Source organism: Cydia strobilella, chromosome 22 (genome assembly GCF_947568885.1).
Source record: "Cydia strobilella chromosome 22, ilCydStro3.1, whole genome shotgun sequence".
NCBI lineage: Eukaryota > Metazoa > Arthropoda > Insecta > Lepidoptera > Tortricidae > Cydia > Cydia strobilella.
The window spans coordinates 6,435,063-6,455,286 of record NC_086062.1 but is presented as its reverse complement, the minus strand read 5'-3'; the positions used below and the strand labels follow the sequence as shown (position 1 = coordinate 6,455,286).

Here is a 20,224-nt window from a genome sequence, read left to right as displayed (position 1 = left end):
ATCTCAGAATTTTATTCCGAGAAGGATTAGAGGATTTTTTTTAAATAAAATCATTGGATCAGGGGTCGTAGCACGGTACGCTTATCACAAGCTTATCACCATGCCTGTCACGTTCTAACAAGTATGTAAGTGCGAAAGTGACGGACTTAGTGATAGGGGAACCATGCTGCGCGGGCTGAAATGCCATGCTGTCAACATACCAGACCCTAAACTGGTTTTAAATACTAAAATCTGCACTGTCCTTAAATTTGTTAAAATTATCAACAATAAACCGCAGTAAAAAAATATCAGCGTACTTTTGGGCCATTCTGTATAACATTTAGATAATATAAAATAACTGTACCTATTCTTCCCTGTCCCAAATGACTTCGCTACCTACTCCACGCCATAATACGATTACTTACCACGCTGTAAAATTACAATTTTCATAAGCAGATTGCTATTGTACAAGCCTGCATTACTAAACCAAGTTAACTGTTAAGCTGCCAACTCAACTGCCAGGAATTAACCCTTATCCTGTCCAGGCCGGTTATATGAAGCCTACCTCATTTTAATTAGGTCTAAATTTTTTTTATCTAGTTTATATGTATAGAGGCTTTGGACACTCTAGGTAAACATGTCAGCCTCACAGGTGCTTTCATAGTTCCCTACTCAAGGGAGAGGTCAATAAAGTGGTAAACACTGATTGCTTTGTCCGATATAGGCTCTGCCAACCAACAATTGATCTGTCCATTGTGCATGGAGCCCGGACTACCAAAAAATCTTTTTCTCAAGTCCGAATTCCGGACGCATTCCAACAACACGTGAGACAAGTCTTCTGACAGTTTACACATAGTGGTGACGATTTAACACCCATCATGCACAGAAACTTGTTTGTAGGGATGTGTCCGGACCGGACTCGGAAAGCTGAGACTAACACTTTTCTAGCCAGGTTGGCAGAATCAAACCAGGGTATCCACAAGGGTCTATCTTGGATTGTTCTGTACCAGATTCCAACACCCCTTGATAAAGCTTGTTCTCCAAAATGGTATTCCCATTTCTGTAAACATCTTTTTTAATTCTGGGAATTACTTCACTTGAATATGGTCTAGAATCGAGTACAGAGCCATCCATTACAGCGGTTTTAGCAAGCTTAGGTCTAATTTTAAACATGAAAAATGTGTCTTAAGAGGAACTCATAAGGTTGCTTTTGAAAAATGTTTCGGGTGAAATATTAAGTTCAGAATTTGCAGGTGAGACTAATGGATGGATATTAATAGTGGCGCGTTTAGTTTTACAAGAGAGAATAATAAATTAGCTATTGTGACACGGCCCTTATTAGGGTCAAGGGTTTTTAGTTATTTAGCTGTAACGTTTGAAAGGAAATATCACGGTAGATAGAAATGGACTTACTTGATTTTTTATGCATCCATCTGTAAAACCGAAATATCATCTCACATCCTGTCATTTTTAGCACTTTTTATTTGAAATTTGTAATAATCGTTTCTTTACAAGCAATTTAAAAACCGGACAAGTGCGAGTCGGACTCACCCACCGAGGGTTCCGTAATAGGTTCCCGTTTTTACCCTACGGAACCCTAAAAAGCAAGTATGGTTAACATACGAGTACCTTTTCGTTCCGTAAGTCCGTAAGCTACTAAGAACTTTTAACGTATAAATAAGATTTTTAATTATGTATGAAACGGCCCAGTCATGTACGACAATTAGATACTAATAGCTTTAATTAGATATAGATTGTAGGGAGAATATATATTATCATTAAAGAATTAACTCGATAAACCCCTGCCTGTCTGTTACCTCCTCACGCTTAAACCTATGTTGTTGAAATATAGCCTATGTAAGTACCTATATAGATAGCTTGAATTTCGGGCAAGGGCATAGGATAGTTTTTATCACGTAAATAATCGTACTACTCAGACGAAGTCGCGGGCAGAAGCTAGTGAAAAATAATATACTTCACATGTCATAACCTAGTTATGCAGCTCATTTGATACCGCGAAATGGACAATGACAGCTGGAATCGATACCGGTATCGATTTGCAGATTAGGTATTCAGGTCTTTCGTGATTGATTCGTGACACATTAGTGGCGTGTCAATCCGTTTGATTCGTTCAGGCGGCGTCGATAATAGGGTTGTGTAAATGAGTCGCTAATTATGTATCAATTAATTCGATTATTCGTCGATAATTAAGACTGAATCGATGGATGGAGTTCTGTCTTTAAGTACTAACAGCAAAACTCTGAATTGTAAATCGGTTGATCTTATGTCTTTATAAAGTTTACAAATTGTTGGTTAACAGTGTACCCTGTACTTACACTTTTATAATCCCTGTAAATTATGCCATTCCACGCTTCATATACAGAAATAGGTAGAGCATTGGGGTAACTTCGAAAGCGGGGTCATTTTGAAAATGGTACTTATCTTTTACCAGAAGCGGTTAATACTTCAGCAACACTTACGCAGCGCTTACCAAGGCATCTTGCTTACTGTTGCTATTTACAAAATTACCCCGCATTCCTAATGTAACATCATATATTGGGAATAGTTAATATTAAAAAGTAATTTTCTTTTTTCAAAGAGGATTGTTAGTTTGGCTAAGCTAACGTAAGACAGAATAACTTTCGCGTTTATCAAAATTTTAGTTTTTAATGTGTCTGTCGGGTGTTTAAAAGAATAACTACTTAGATCGGATTATGCAGGTATTCCGTTTTGGATGAAATCATTTTTGTCGAGATTGAAATATCGAAATTGAAAATTTGTTACACCAGCTCACAGCAGTTTCCCGCTAAAACTAAGCTGGCTGCAGACTGCAGTACTGAATGAATAAATTATTACCCTCTATCCTCAAATGGCTCATATAACGCGAAACTTGTTTGAAGAGCGGGGATTCAGTGAATATTCCTGCGGTAGTCTGCCTAAATCTAGGAACACCCACGATGAATTATAAATAGATCCTACATAGTAATTTGGAGCTGGTATAATGCTGTAATAATGGGCAGTTGGTGTACAAAGAGTATAATTTAGTTTGACGGATAGATAATGTAGATAATGATTAGTTTATAGGCCTGGTAGTTTTAAATTTGCAAGCTAATGTGCTATCTTTCTATGGCCAAATTACCTTGTTAACTACCTATCAACAAAATTGGACATTAGCGAGAAAAAACATTTCATATGACGTGAAAAACTCGGAAAACCTGTTTACAATTTTTTTTTCTATAAATTCCCAAAAATGTCGTCTTTTTCATCCAGGCCACAGACATACCTAGTTAATTGATACCTCATTTATCAAAATCGGCTCAGTGGCTATGCCACTGGCGATTTTTAATGATGTCAAACTTTGCACATGCTTCACTCGTACAGTCAATTTCTAAAATCGATAAGAAATAGATAATAAACAAACTGCATATCAAAATACCTTCATTTCACAGAAAATTATAACGGAACGGCTTCATAATAGAATGCTCGAATGGAATAATTGCCAAGGTGTAATTTTGAGGACCCGTCATGTTCATAAACAAATAATTTTACATTTTTAACAAGTACAAATTAAAAAGTTAAACAATTGTCAGTAAACCAACAGAACCTAGACCTGATTGTAATGGGAAAAGCTCTTATAATAAAATTATAATATGTAATTTTGCCTATACTATACACCCCACTGCTAGGCTATAGCTCCTCTCATGCGCGAGAGGGTTTGGGCTATAGTCCCCACTTTGTCCCAAGGCGGGTAGGACCTTTGAATATGTTGTTGGATGTATGCAGGTTTCCTCATGATATATTCCTTCACTGAAAAGCTAGTGGTAAATATCAAGTGATATTCCGTACATACCCCGTTATCCGTATCCATATTCCGTTAGTTGTAAGTAATACATATTTCTACGCCGATAGAGGCAGAATATGACGCACTTATTGTAATTTGACCATCTTTGTACCGTATTCTATGAAATAAACATTTGTATTTATTTGTATAAGTTCCGAAAAACTCATTGGTATGACCAGGATTTGAACCCGCGACACCCGGCCACCACTGCTTGGAAATGGAGAAAGCTCTAAACACTAATATATTGCATGCATGGCACTATTAATTTTATAACAATATAAATCAAGATGCATACAAACAATGTTGCATTGTATGCTATCAAGAATCCTTTCAGGAAGTTATGATAACATTATTATACACATAATGCTCCTGTATTGTTTACTAATTGTACCTAGGTATAGTTTAATAGCATGTCTGCTATTATATGTATAGTGGTACTACTTAATTATATTCTAGCAACCACAGTAATTATGGTTGCCAATGCTGCCAACTTGCCATCAACAAACACGTCTAAAAATATTTTTATTACAATTTTTTTTATTTTTTTTTATTTAGGTAAACAAACAATTATTGGTGGATAATAATGAAATGGTCTCAGTTTTATTTGGAAAATTAATAATCCTACCCAGAGGCTTTTAAACTAGGACAAGTTCAGGGAAACCAGGATGGTTGTGCTTTAGAGTATTGTAACAAAACTAGAGTTTTGAATGATTCACGGTTAGTTTCACTAGACTTATATTGACCGGGATATAGACCGTGATTACCTTTTGTATTATTTGTGAGCTCCCGATATTTCGACGCAGTTACATGCATCATGTTCACGGGTGACACCCGGTCAATATAAGTCTAGTGTAACAAAACTATTAAACATTACAGTAAAGAAATTAGATTTTTTGTGCTACTTTATACCCTGTCACAATGTGAAAGCCATTAGAGAAATAAAAAATAATTAGAGAGCTCATATTATTGTCACTGTGACAAAGTACAAAGACTATGAAGTGGTACAGATATCATATCGTCAGGGATAGTGCAATACCGTGTAACTAACAAATGCAGTAAGATCCAATTTTTTTATTACATTGTTTGAATTTAGAACTCTATCGACTTTGTTAGTTGGATTGTAACGAAACTTTGCATATACAATGATATGAGGTATATCTAGGTCTGTAATTAGTTTATGTAGCCCCAGTTTTTAAAACAAATGAAATAGAGCAAAAACATGTTTTGTATGAAAAACTGTATTTTTTTACTATAGTATCTTCTGAAGCTACATAAACTAGTTACAGACCTAGATATACCTTTTAGATATAACGTTTACATTTTAAAATGAGAGCGTAACTACGTTTGTATGGAGAACCAAGCTTGCCGGGGACTCTTAAGATTTAAACATAATAACATTTATGAAAGTTATGTTTTGAAGAAAGCCTAAGCAAATAATTTAGCCAAAGACATTTTTCATCTATATTTATATAATGTTGTAAAAATTACAAATATCTTATAATATCCAATTTTCCATGTCCAATATAAATTAAAACTTTTGAGATCAATAGCAAATCAGGTTTTGCAAGTTGCTGTAAATGTAATACTATTATTATGCGGAATGCATAATTATTATCCATAACTGGTTATTTGAGGCATCCCGTGAGAACTGTACTGCTACTGACATTTTAAAGTAACTCTACTGCTACTGACATTTTAAAGTAACACTGTAAGTTAGGTGACAATGCAATATTATGGTACCATCTAGCTGATGTAATGATTTAGACTGGAGGTGACCCTAGGGCTTGTTCGAATTGTCGCAATGACTATTAGTTGACTGTTGAAAACAAAGTACAGTCAGTAATAAAAGTGTTGTATCAAAAATGTACTTTTGATAAAAAAACATTTGGAAGCGTCTGATTATAGTATTTTACTTTCTTATTCTTAAAAAGTAGCAAACCCCTAATTTTGAGTCGCTAACAAACAAATGTCAAAATGACAAGTTAGATTTGACACATGTTTATAAATTACACGATTAGAATATATTACAAATGTTTTTTTTTTACTGAAAATAAAATAAATAAAACAAAACCCGAACCATAAAAACTATTGTCTGTTACCTCAATAGGTATGGTTATGGATTGATTGTGTTAAAGACATTCAATAAAGTTTAGAGGGTTTTTACTACATGGGCTGTATTATTAACACATTCACTGCCAAGAACCCGCTGCGTGGGTTCATTTTGTATTGGAAATGGGGCGCTTGGCACGGAAAGTGTTAACTGAGTAATTATTCAACAAAACAAGTATTTACCATCAGTTAATCACCAGAAGTGCTTTTAAATTCACATATTTTTAATTTACTATGACACCTATAATGAGTGTTACTAATGCTTTGTTAGTAAACATTCTTCAAAGTCCATTAACTGGGTATAACACTCGAGTACGTAGACCAGTTGTATGAGTCAGACCATTTAAGCCGAGATTTCATTACCTCCTGACCGTATGACTCAGCTCACTAAACTAATAAACAAAGGATAAAATGTCAATTTATCTCATTCCTCGTACTACTTGATAAGCGCATTATTGTTGTTGTATTGGCGTACAGCCATTGGCACGTAAATCATGCACAGGCATTGTGTTGTGTGAAACAAGGAAGTAGATATGCACTGATACATGCAATTAGCCCTTATTACCTTGATATGTTCACGAACGATGCATGACGTAGGTATTTAGCGTGTTGTGAGTAAAGTTATCACGTACTAAATAACTTCGACTTAACGAAAACAATGGAACGTTCTCAAAGTTCTAGTTATACGAATATCGAACTTGACCACTGACAGTCATTGTCAGTCATTGATAAAACATCCGGCCGGAACGAAAAACACTTGGAAAATGCGAATTAGCCAGCTTTTGCTTTATAATCAATGCAATACAACACAAGATAAAAAAAGAAATCGCAATAAATGATCGTTCAAATATAGAAACACCTTCACTTACGTTTTTTTAACACCGCGAACTCTTGTGCACTTTATTACACTGTCCAGTTTTAACACATGTTTTAATTAAGTTTGATGAAAATCACTGCTGCGTGAAATTACGATTGTATTTTGCGACAGAAAACAATGGAATAGAAAAGAAAAGACGTGTGTGGGCTGGTAGTGGTTGGATGAAATTCTTCCGCTGTCTGCTGTCGCTGTCGGTCGGTCGACTGTCAGTTTTCTGTCGATCGGTAGATGGCGCGCAATGACAAATCACCATAGACAACTACAGTATTAAGCGAGACCCGATTTAATTCTCCCATTCACTGCAAATGAATCAGCTGTCAAAAAGATAAAATGGCTAAATTCTATTTTATTATGTTCGTTTCAAAAGAGGTTTTGATATTATAAATTGAAAGAATTATAAACTTTAAGCATAAGAAACTGGTAATACTAACTTTAAGATTTCAGTCTAATTTTATCTCTTTTAATTTATTATCGTAGGCAAGTATGAAGACATACTTGAATATTATTTCTAATGAAAAAAAAAAACCGTATGTTTCTAAAACAATTATATTATAATTTTAGTGTGTAATGATATAATTAGTTGACACTGTCAATTTTCGCCATAGTAGAAATCACCGTGGCAGAATACAATTTTCCATAGTTCACTGAAAAAAATAAGATTGGGTCTCGAATAATACTATAAACTCCGCTGATTCTCTTCGCAGCGCCATCTAGCACAACATTGAGAAAGCGCATAGCTTTCCGTCTCACTCGCTCTCATGAGCTCCGCGCGGCCGAACGGTTCAATGACTCTACCGACCAGTTTCTATTTTCTCTCTGGTTCTGTCGTCGGGTCGGCCTGCAAGCCGCAAGGGGTCTTTGTTTGCGTTTCACGTTCGCGTCGCACGGTATAGTCAGCGGCCGCGGCTCCATCGTATCGTATCCGAGACGGAATGTGCCCTCATAAGTGGAAGTACGGGTCTCGCTCCTCTCGGTGTATGTGAGATGTGGTACAGAGTGCCGGAGTGGCGCCGTCGTCGAGTGCAAGCTGTGGCGGTGCAAGTGCAGTGAAGTGCAGTGTGCGTGGTGCGTGCGCGTGCAGCGAGCGGCTCGGCCCGGCCACGGCGAGCGAGCGCGGAGGCGGAGGCGGCGGTGGCGGGACCCGCGCGGCCATGACTGGTGACATGCCTCTGGGGAGCGCGCACGCGTTCGGGCGGGCGCTACTGCGAGACGGGGCGCTGCCGCCGCTGGAGCCCGGGCCGCCGGCGCCGCCCGCTACAGCCGCGCAGCCGCCTGACAAGCGGCCGCCGGCGGCAGCGGCCAGCCCCGAACAGGTCATGAAACTCTACATGAACAAACTGACCCCTTACGAACACCGCGAGATATTCGATTACCCCCAAGTGTACTTCATAGGCGCCAATGCGAAGAAGCGCCCGGGACTGGTGGGCTTCCCGAACAATTGTGAATACGACAACGAACAGGGCTCTTACATACACATCCCGCACGATCACATCGCGTACCGGTACGAGGTGTTGAAGGTGATCGGGAAGGGCAGCTTCGGCCAGGTGATGAAGGCCTACGATCACAAGAAGAGAGAGAACTGCGCGCTGAAGATGGTGCGCAACGAGAAACGCTTCCACAGACAGGCTCAGGAGGAGATTCGCATACTGGAGCACCTCAGAGAGCAAGATAAAGACAACACAATGAACGTTATCCATATGTTCGATTCCTTCACCTTCCGCAACCACACTTGCATCACATTCGAGCTGCTCTCGATAAACTTATACGAGTTGATACGAAAAAACAAGTTCCAAGGTTTTTCCTTGCAGCTCGTCCGCAAGTTCTCGCACAGTCTCCTGCAGTGTCTTCATGCTCTAAACAAGAACAGGATCATACACTGCGACATGAAGCCCGAGAACGTTCTGCTGAAGCAACAGGGACGCTCCGGAATCAAGGTTAGTAAACATCAAAACAATAGACAAAATTGCTTTCTTTTTACAACATTTTAATGGGCCGAGGGTCCGCCTACGTCCCTGCGGCCTAAATCAATACGCTTTATTTTATGAACACCTGCATTTGGGGTGCGTGCGATCGCGATCAGCTGGCCGCACGCCACACCCGCCCGCCCGACATCACATAACATAACCTATAACTGTTACGAACAGCGAGATGAAACAGACTTCGTAACTCGGATTACATTCAATAACATTTGCGTACACTTTAGTTACACTCGGAGAAACGTGTCCGCATTGTGATAAGGTTTTATTACGTATCTTATTGCTGCGATGGGCCGATAAACGTTATCTCAACGGTCGAGTCGCCCGAACTCACGTTCTATTTTCAAACGGCCCGATACATTCGGTAACTCTGTCTCTCCCCATGTGATGTGTTGCTATTTACGTCAACACATCCGCGTAGACGTTTAAAAACAAAGTTTAACAAATGAAACGCGACCCAATGTCATTGTTGCTGCAATTAACGAAATGAACGCAAAAACTTGAGCCTTGACGTTCACCAGGTAATTTTGTTAACAAAAAATTTCACCTTAACTATGATGAGACCTGAAACTATTAATTTATTTTTAGTAATTGCCTGTTCTTGTTTTGTATAAATTAACTTTTTAGCTTTAACTAGTTTTAAGACATTGCTACGCCCTTGCAGGGTGACCATGTACCAAATCTCTATGTAACACCTTTTATAACCATGGTTTTTTGCATTAAATAAATGAAATGAAATGTTTGAAGTGGCAAAATCCACCAAAAATTAACACGGAGTAGAAATGACGTCAAATGATTATTTGTTTTAATTTGCAATTTCACAGCAATTTTGTTCACCGCGACGATGACATAGTTAAATGACGTTAATTGCTTGCAAAACAAAATGACGTATAAAAAAAATATATTTACCAATTTGTCAATATAAACGCACGTGTTATAAAAATTGGCTTGCGTAGCTGTTAGATTTATACGTGGTCATGTTTATTTAGGTAAGACCTAGATCGCTGTGCGATTCTATGCAACAGGTATCTTCAGTCGATAAGATAAAATGCTTCATTGGGTACTGCTTGTTGCTATGCGCATGCGTCTAACGGGACTAGACACGCCACTTTACTATACTTGGATTTCCTCTCCCATTGTCTAGGTTAACACTTGCCTACTGAGATGACACTGCTTTTATAAGTTTTAAGTTTATCTGTGATTATTAAAAAGTTATCTCGAATACCTTTATAGTCTGTGGTTTCATAATGTGCTTGCTTTACGTGTGTCTTTGTAAAATTTAGTATCTTAATTAAGATGTTACCACTGTGACTAACCGCGCTACTAAGCTCTTTCGCGATAACGGTACATTTTTAAAATACCAGTTTTGAATTGCCTATTTGGACATACAACAACATAAAGTCAGGATAATATGTAATAAAATATGCGATCCGTGTTAGGTGCAATGCACTCTACATTAGAGGCTTTGGCCGTGAGATAAATGCCAGAGCATTTTAATTTTTAAACGACACATCAGGTTTTATCGAATGCGCGGAGGGCCGATAAATTTTTAAAAAGTCCGTTGCGAATGTTGCCATTCGAAAAGGTCATAGACAGTTACAAGTTTTTTTTACTACAAGGGCATTACAGGTCTGCCGCGCACAATATCATGTCAGATCGAAAGCAGTCAACGTTAGCTATTTCTGCCATGCCATGTCGGCATTTTGCCTGTACCTCCGCGATCCGCCTGTCACGCAAGGCTTTAAACATTCAAACTAATACCTGATATGAAAACGCTAGAGGTTTTCATGTCGCGAAATTTAATCCAACACGTTAAACTGTTTCCAGAATGTTACCGATCATTAAGTTGTTTGTTTGACAGACTGGAGTTAGCAATTTATTGCAAAAACTATTGCGTGTCTGTTGATTAGAAACCATCAGAACTGTCTAGAATGGAGACCGTTCTAGCTCGGTAAATACATACTTTATACAAGCCTTAGACAGGAAATTAACTTGACTCGTTAAACTTACTTACTAACTAATATTCAATTAAAGTCGGTTTTCAATTTCATCGACGTCCAGTGGTCACACTAACTAAGCATGGAACGCTTGCAAATTTTAGCAAAAAGCCAAACAACTAAAAACCTAAGATCCATACAGTTCGTATGAAAATAATCACCGAAACCAACACAGAAACAAGGTGTTTTACAAACAGTCGCCGCAGGATATGAACCGGCCTCGAGCGACCACCTGTACTAACTTACCAACCCGTCCCGTTTCATTCCCATTGTATGCACATGCACTAGTCTAAGGTAGTCTTGGGTTCCGTGACAACTGTGTGTAATATTGTGTGTATTTTATACTGGTCCACCTGAGCTTTACATTCGCTCATGGTGGGTAGGCTATTGTAATGACACCCCAGGTAGCTTATAAATAAAACCGGGTCCAGACAGGGTCCCGGCAAAAACTGGCACAACCATAGACAATTCGCGAACTTTTTAAACGGCTAAAACGACAATAACTTAATGATCAAATCAGATAATAAGTTCCGGAGTAAGTGGAACAATTGTGTAGACAAAAAAATGAGTAATTGTTAATTAATAAAGAAGGCTTTTGTTTAATGACGGCAATTTCACTGCAAAGACGGCGGAAGTATTCGTTGATTTATTTGACTCTAAGCTCAGTTTTTTATTATTTATTATTATATACATTTTATCTCTGACACCTATAGACTTTTACATCTCTAAACAATGTTAGTACTTCTGTTTTGTATATTTTTTTATTAGCTTTTTTTGTGTAATTTGACATTTATATTTATGTAATTGTTTTTTTTTTGTAATTTTGGGTTAATTTTATTGTTTGTAAAAATTGACATGTAAAAGTGCCCCTGTGGCCTATTTGCTGAATATTTGAGTGTATATTTTGTCTCTATCACTCGGGAATCGAGATGTTTTTTGACCGGTCTCCAAAAAAGGGAAGTTTCTAAATATGTTCAAGAATTTATTTTATGATGTATTACCATTTACTTAGAAATCCGTTAGCTACACTATAAACAGATTTCATAAATAATACAGTGTAAAGCGACACTCAAGGGACCGGACAAAAAAAGGGTAGCTAAATGGAGAAAAATTAATATTAAAGTAAACCAACTGGAGACAGAAAAACCGACGTTTTATTAAGTGAATCTTTATATCGAGTGACGTTAGATATATGAAGTTTTCGCTGTACAAGTATTTTTCTTAATAAACCCCCAAATAATTTTAAATACCTATTTTCATTCGAAAGTTAAGGTACGAGGTGGAACCGGACCGCAGACGACGTGTCGTCGCGTTACCGTCGTGGCGTCATGTCGCTGTCGCTATGTTACGATTTCGAACCCGATTGCATAACGGCAATACTGATCTGCGGTCGGGCGACAAGTGTCGTCTGCCGCATGCCCTCACGTCGCTAACTTCGTGTCCCTGACTACGAATGGTATTTCATATAAATACATAAAAACCGGTCGTGTCGCCGCGACACGTCGTCTGCTGCTGTCCTCTGCGGTCGGGATCTAACTTGTACCTTTATGCGTGTAATAAGCAAGATATTTTCGCAGTTGTGTACCCACGGGAGAGTTGTGTTAATTTGAGAAGGTTCAGATCAGATTACAAGGTTGTATCTTCTTATTTTCTTTGTTAATTGACACACTTTGAAGCTGCTCGCTCTAGGCGTTTATTTGGCTCGAAAGACCGCTTTGTTTTGAGTTAAGAAATTGGGCGAAGTAAGAATTTTAGGGCGGCTCTACGCTGGCTTTATGATTAGTTTTTTTTTGTGAACGCCAAGACACGATTTCTTCGTTCTCATTTATAATTTGTTGTTTCCAAAATCAAACAATTGTTCATATAACATTACCTACTTAAATTAGAACATTAAGGTGCATTCACACCGCAGTTAACTTTTGTGGAGCAACACTGTCACTGTACAACACGGTAACATTAGATAACTTACCTAGGTACTTACTGTACCTTAAGCAGAAAAGTCTTCGTCGTGCTCCACCACCTCCTGCGGATTCACGTTTTGTGTGCGATCGATCTGGCAAGAAATGCCGCGCTGCGATAGGACTTTATAGCCATCAACGGCGACGCGGGACCTTATAAACCCACAAGCGCCACAAGCATCTACAACAGATGATGTGGCCAATGATGTAAATTTCATTCGATAGCGTGAAGTGACGTACGCGTTTGCGTTAAGCATAGAGTAACTTATAGTAGAGCGGTACTGTCATAGTAAATTTTGTAACCCCAGTAAATTCACTGCCATCTGTCGACACACTTTAAAACTAAAAATGAAGATTTATAAAAATACGATAAAATGTATTTAAATATGGATAAATGATTTTTTTTATTTGCATTAATTATTTTTATGATTTTGACCCATGTTCTTTCACTGATATGCGTTAAAATTGTTAAATAACAAACGAAACCGTCAACGCCATCTATACGACAGTAGGCCAAAGCTAGTAGCGCCCTCTGAACGAGAATCAAATTTTCTTGATTTTCGAGGCACGTTTTTTTCTTAGACTATCCATCTATTACGGAGTTATATCTATCTTTGGCGTTAAGTGTCATTTTGTACGGGATTTTGACTTTCCGAAACGTCCCGCTTCGCGCGCTGTTCAAAATTGCATACACAAATAGACGTAACGCAAACGCGAACGCCCGTCACGCTATCAAATGAAATTCACACTAGGGGTTCCGTTGCATAGTGTTGCTCCACAAAAGTTAACTGCAGTGTAGATGCACCTTTATATGGAATCTGCAATTAATTTGTTTTCGAAATAACTGTTGAATTATCCAGTACTACTCGCATTTCCTCTACAGATTCTCTATTTGAAACCTTCCCTGTAAACAGTATTGCAAACATCCACGAAAGACAAACTCATAAATTTCAAGTACCCACCTCACATCTTGAATAAACATTTAAAGAAAATAATCAAGGTTTATTACAGATGTGTAACGGTAATAAAAAAGAGTAAAGTTATTGCATTTGTGTATAGTCGCCATCAGATATATCGGAATAGCCGAGGTGTTCACAAATATCTGAACAATTCCTCTATTATTAAGACGCTAAAGTACATCAGATATTTTTGAGCATTGGCTGCTCTGATATATCAGATGGCGATAGTCCATTTTTAGGGTTCCATACCCAAAGGGTAAAAACGGGACCCTATTACTAAGACTCCGCTGTCCGTCTGTCTGTCTGTCTATCACCAGGCTGTATCTCATGAACCGTGATAGCTACACAGTTGAAATTTTCACAGATGATGTATTTCTGTTGCCACTATAACAACAAATACTAAAAAGTACGGAACCCTCGGTGCGCGAGTCCGACTCGCACTTGGCCGGTTCTATACGAGATATGAGAGCAGTATGTGGAGCGTATACTATGTATATCTTTTATTTATATTTACTCTAAAGTGTCCCATTACTTAATACAGTTACGCTAAAGATAATGTAAGTCGTGAAGTAACTAATCTCCATTTCATTGCAGTTTTGTAACAATGCCTCTTAATATGAGGTTAAACAAAGTGTTCATATATATTGCATATAACTACACTTAGTCGAGGGTTTTCTATGGCGATGAAAATGAGATAGAAACTTGATATTTATTTTTATTAAATGCTGCTCTGCGCTTTTGGCTTTCGCTACGCTAAGTGCATTTTGCGTAACTCGGGAATCATTTACTTTCCAAGAGAAAATGAAATGTATATATATGTTATAGTTGTACTACCTGAGGCCACCCACCACAACTATCCATTCCGCTAAACGTGAAAACAATTATTTTCATTTATTATTCCAATACACAATTTCATGTTTTCACCTGACTAGGAAAATGCATATCTCTGCTAGCCGCAGCGGGTGGTAAATGCTACTTCACAGCTATGGTGAATTATGTAAAATAGGTTTAATACACCACATGGCCACATGCTAATTGCCAATTGAACCTTTTTTCAATTCCACGGGAATCTTTAAAAACACATGTTTGGATAAACCAATCGCAAGCAGGGAACCATAATGGGCATGATGCCACAGTAAATTGATTAGAATGTTACTAATGATAGTTATCGTAAGCTAGCAATAAAATAATAAACTAGTAATATGACGTGTGAAACGCCGGTTACAAGCTGAATCACTAAACCTGTCAATATTTTACATTTCCGCAACACTGTATGGCTAAAATTGGCTGATACCCAGTTTTTATAAAAACAATCCATACCAATATAGATGCTGTTGTCTTGACAAGAAGATTTAAATTGTAATGTTAGTTATTTCAGTTTTAAAAGATAATTTATTGTCATTGGCGCGATTAGAAATCGGTAAAAATGACGTAAACGTCAAATATTATAATCTTCCCGATCGACACATTATTGTGATCATTTCGTAATGGCAATTATCTGAACAACATTAACTACTAAAAGCTAGATGCAAATGCAGCGTGCATTGTGTGAATCGTGCAGCGATTTCAATGTACTTCATACAAAATGTATGGGAGAATAGCTATACTCACGATGTCCATTTAAATATGATGTGGCCACATAGCGATTGAGTGATACATAGACTAACTATATCTTTCCCTGACTGAAAAAGGAAGTGAAAAATAACAAACTGCTATTCTGAATGTCATAATGTCCGTTTCTCCATTCAAAATTGTTTTTAGTTTTTACCCGCCTATTGTCTATGCGTCGTGATCGTGACGTCACAGTTCCATAGTTCTTTTTAATTAAAGGCCGCAGGGCTATTCTTTTTGTTCCCTTGGACTTGAATTGGCCCATTGGCCGTGGCCTCACCTGTTATCTACCCAATGTCACTCCATTGTCATAAAGCTATCGACAATCTGTCTCCTGCGGGGCTAAGATGGACGGCTGTCTATCATTGGTCACTATACCTGCCACGCTCTAACAAGTACGTAAGTGCGAAAGTGACGCATGATATGACAAGTGACAAAAACGCGACCATGATACCGCTGCAGGTGTCTCTTTGGTTGCTAACTACACAAATGCAATCAATATAAAAGCCGCTTAATGCATGATATGATCACAGGCCTCGTCACAACAGGTGTTTCACCTCGCTATAAGTACCTCTGCAGGATTCCTAGCATTACGTATGTGCAATGAATCGGTACTTTATAGACTTCCTATGGCTGATTAGCAGGAAACGGTCATTACTCAAGCGTTTAAAACATTCAGATACCATGACATACCATTGAAAAGGACATATGCTAGTGAAGCTGATTAAAAAAGGGTTTTACATCTGATGTTACGTTCGCCGAAATATATATAATAAGAAAAATGGCTCGGTATGGGAAATTCGTAAAATAATAGCGAAAACTGGTGCATTTAGGATCTCTTTTCCCTTAACACAATTGGAAAAAACTCGTCGTTATGGCTAAAGAAGTTTGTACGGAAGCTAGAACTAGCCCTGACAGTTATGACCGGTACACACCGTGTAATTATCAAGCTTGATTGATTACTTATAGGATGTATACATGTGTAATTTGCTTTACAATTAGTTGAATCGTTTACAGCATTAAGCGTGGCGAAAGGATTTTAAGTTACTGGTTTGTGTACGATGCCATTCATTTATTACGTAAGACGCTTTATGCCAGATTTTGACCCCCTCCCTCCCCTATGTAAAAAAAAATAAGAATAGGTGGACCGTCCCCCTGTGTAATCTTAATTTGCTCCTTTTTGTGTACGTAAGAACTATCAAGACTCCCTCCCATCCCCCCAGTAAGAAAAAACTAATTTTATGTTGCTGGATTCGTCGATCTATTAACTCAAAACAAAAACGGCCGTTTTAACTTCAGACGCATAGATTAACGAATCCAGCAACGTAAAAACTATTATAATGTATTCAAAATGTACTTAAATACAAAATACAGTACGTAGCGGCCCCCTTTTTTAAATATTTATCGTTAAATTTAAATAATCACAATTATTTAGCAGTGGCGCTAGTCAACATGTTGATGGGCTCTTAAAGCGACAAAAGAGCTTGATTGGTCTTCCACTCCCCACATTGACCTTATGTCAACAATCAGGGTTTTTACTTTTTACTTTAAACATTGATTGATACCACATCAGTTATCACAGTTCACCTTTTCAACATCAATTACATCAACTATTAAAAAATACCAAACAAATACATCAACATCACTTTCACATTTTCTACTAGGTTTCATCACCTGTTTAAAACGAATTTATTAAAAGTAATTTGTATTTGTTGCAATTAGAACGCAAATTGAGGAGTTACCCACGGGCCTAAGGCGGTTCTCGAATGAATTGAATTTTCAAAGAGCTTCGCTTAACCTATTAAGAAACTTAGGCAACCGGGCTCACAACGTCTTCTAAGTGCGTTACTGATTAATTACATGAACTCCGAGTAGGCATAGTTGAAAGGAATATAAGGATCAAATTATACTAGAAACGGGAAGGAGACGAGTAGGTACAAGAGTTAGATGATGGTTAAGTGATGGACTGATGGATCATTAGAAATGTAAATGTATCCTAAAACGCAGGAATAGGTTATGTTACGATATAATACCGGGTAATATCTGGTAGGGGAAGGGTTCTCCGGAATCAAAAGTCCGCTTGGACCGTGCTCAAATTTTTATTATTTTATTTATACTACGGTACCTTTGATCTCAAACTTATGTACTTACCTTGCATTTGGAGTTCGTCCTTTTTCCCCGCGGATAGTTTAGAAGACCTGCTTGAGATGTTGCGTAAGAAACCAAAAAAAGGATACGACCTATGTAGTAAAAGTTTATACATACATGATACATCTAATACCTAAGTCCCAAAAGGACCTGTTATAATAACGAAGGAAAAAAGATCTATAGGTTCTGATATTCTGTAACTAGGTCCCAAAGGATACTTTGCAAACAGAATCCTAAAAATAAACTACTCTGACCTATGACTTGTTAACATCTGACACATAACTATTTTGTTATTACAAATTATAGAAATAAATTGATGTCAATTTATCAGACATTGTGATTAAGGCGGTTCCCTGAGCCAGAAGGCGAAAAATCTCCTTATATGATCCTGTTTTTCTAAGAGGCGTTGATATTCTTGGACGTGGAAAAAATATATGTAGTTCTTGACTATATTATCTTTAATATCATAGCTTCCGATACACTAATTATGACACTTCGCTCGATACAATTAATTCCCAAAGTAACCTCTAACTCGAACATTTAATCCAACTTTACTCGGTTATTTATTATGTGATACTATAAACAAAAAAGAAGAAAAAACTATGTTAACTTAAATAATAATTTCATAGCTTTCGAATTTCGATATTGTAGGGTAACTCTTTTAAAATAAATAAAAATCGACAAAATTCGATCAAAATTGACACTTGGCGCGCATGATCTTTCCCGTTCTTTCTTGCGAAATGTGACAGAGACAGCGGCAAACCGATGGAACGGCCTTAAGTAACAGAATACGTATAATGTTTCAAAGCAACAAGTAAACTTCACCGTCTTCCTAAAGCGTATTTTCACAGAACAAATCGTCGTCCAAACGTCAAAGAGAACGGTAATTCTAAATCCTTCGATAAAACACTTCTCGGAATCAATTTGAGGAGAATTGAGGAGATCTCGTTCTCAAACAGTTAGACCGGGTACCTACTTTTTACCCAGCATAGGCCTCAAGTTCTTAGGCAAACCATTGTTACAAGACCTAAAGATCCATCAAGTATGGACGATTTATCAATCCTCTTATACTGGATTGAGCTTTCACGATTGGAATACATCAGGAACTTGGCGAGACAAGCCCTTGGGTTGTCGGATAATAATAAGATAAAATTGGGTCATACGCCCGACGACGACTATCGATTTAGACATCTTACACCACTCGTCTGATTGCGGGCGGTTTGTAACCTAACCTTTCTTTTCTTTTGTAACGACAGTTTTGTAAAAGGTTGTAAAACTAAATGGAACGAAAACGAATCAATTTTGTTGGGATTTCAACAAAAGTGTACAAAAGTATTTGTCTAGAAATAAGATAATGAGTATTCCAGCAAAGAGAATATAAACTCAAACGAAGTTTTAGCTTTGACAAATATAAGAAGAAAGTATCCCAAAGTAGAATACAAGTTATACAAGCAAATTGAAGAGATCGAAGTCAAAACAGTAATGCCGGGGTGTGTTCGTCAGTCAGTTATTTTCAAATACGTAATATTTTTCCTATAAGTACAAAAGTCAATGTGATATTTAAATACAAACGATACACTCGTATGTAAACTAATGTTTCTAAATATGGGCATAAGTTATTTTAAACTTAAGCAGGGTCAAAACGAGCCAGAAAATGAATAAAACAGTAGTCTGTAAGTCTGCTATACTTACAGTGTCACACACAGTATGTTTGCGGTTTTTTGTATAAGTAACACTTGTAAAATGATTATTAAACTATGCTAATGATTAATGTAAATAATCGTGCCCCAAAGTACCTCCTATTATGTCTATACAGTAGTCCTTATGACGTGTTTGTTACGTAATACATACTAGTTTAGTTCTACTTCTAACTTGAAATTCAGAGTCATATTTTACTTAATCGCCCAAGCTAGTATTTTAGACCATGAATAAACTAATCTGTCTCGATCGTAGTCTTTCAACAACTGATTTAGGTACGCTAGAACATAATAGATTTCTTTGCTCGCTATAAGAGTAGGTATAAATAAACAAGTTATTGTGACAGGATCAATAGGTCTAGACTTATACAAATGTTATTATTTTTAGAAAATACAGATTGAGTATGTTGGCTATTGTCATTGCTGTCAAGTATATCAAACACAATCATTTATATTTGTATTGCGTGGTTTCGCTTAGAATAGGCGGCAAATCGTGGAGGTGTAATTACGGATAACATTTCTAATAACGAAAATGCTGGTTTTTTACTAATTTAATCAAATTTATTATTTGTTAAAATCATCGTGATTTTAATTGATCGTATTCATCCTCCTCTAGGGAAAACTGAAAATCGTAATCAGTCACAAAATATTCATTATTATACTTATTAGACATCTTTTGTGAAATTTTGTTGGTTTTTCTTGACAAGACACAGACATATTAAATATATTGCCAACGCAAGCTCCTGACGACACTCATCGGTACGGACGGAGTGAAACATGTCGAGCGTTCTTCGACTTAAAATACGTGTGATCCGTTTTTAATATATTTAACTAAAGGTAATTTTGACATTAGAATATAAAAGCAAGCGAAAGAGATATGTCAGGAATGTCAGGATCGTAGCAAGTGGAAATCCGTGGTCTCTGCCTACCCCTCCGGGAAATAGGCGTTATAATATGTATGTATGTATGTGCAGAATAGAAAATACATGGCACGGGTTTATTTTTAAATTGCATTTATTTGTGTAAAGCTCCATAGCTATATACACACGATGCAAGTAAAAATACTAGTGAC

The 20,224-nt window shown here is 37.3% G+C and overlaps 2 protein-coding genes across 2 annotated transcripts in view; one reads left to right on the top strand and one right to left on the bottom strand.

Moving 5' to 3' along the window:
* LOC134751456 (transmembrane and coiled-coil domains protein 2) overlaps nucleotides 1-7,062 on the bottom strand; it is a 57,336-nt gene extending 50,274 nt beyond the window's left edge. Inside the window, exon 1 of the mRNA XM_063686864.1 lies at nucleotides 6,799-7,062. The gene's annotated coding sequence lies outside the window, so the exon portion shown is untranslated. The remainder of the gene's footprint in view (nucleotides 1-6,798) is intronic.
* A 517-nt stretch (nucleotides 7,063-7,579) lies between these two features.
* Nucleotides 7,580-20,224, top strand: part of LOC134751421 (dual specificity tyrosine-phosphorylation-regulated kinase 2) — a 216,973-nt gene continuing 204,328 nt past the window's right edge. The window contains exon 1 of the mRNA XM_063686824.1: nucleotides 7,580-8,740. Coding sequence (XP_063542894.1) covers nucleotides 7,958-8,740 — 783 coding nt within the window. The 5' untranslated portion in view covers nucleotides 7,580-7,957. The remainder of the gene's footprint in view (nucleotides 8,741-20,224) is intronic.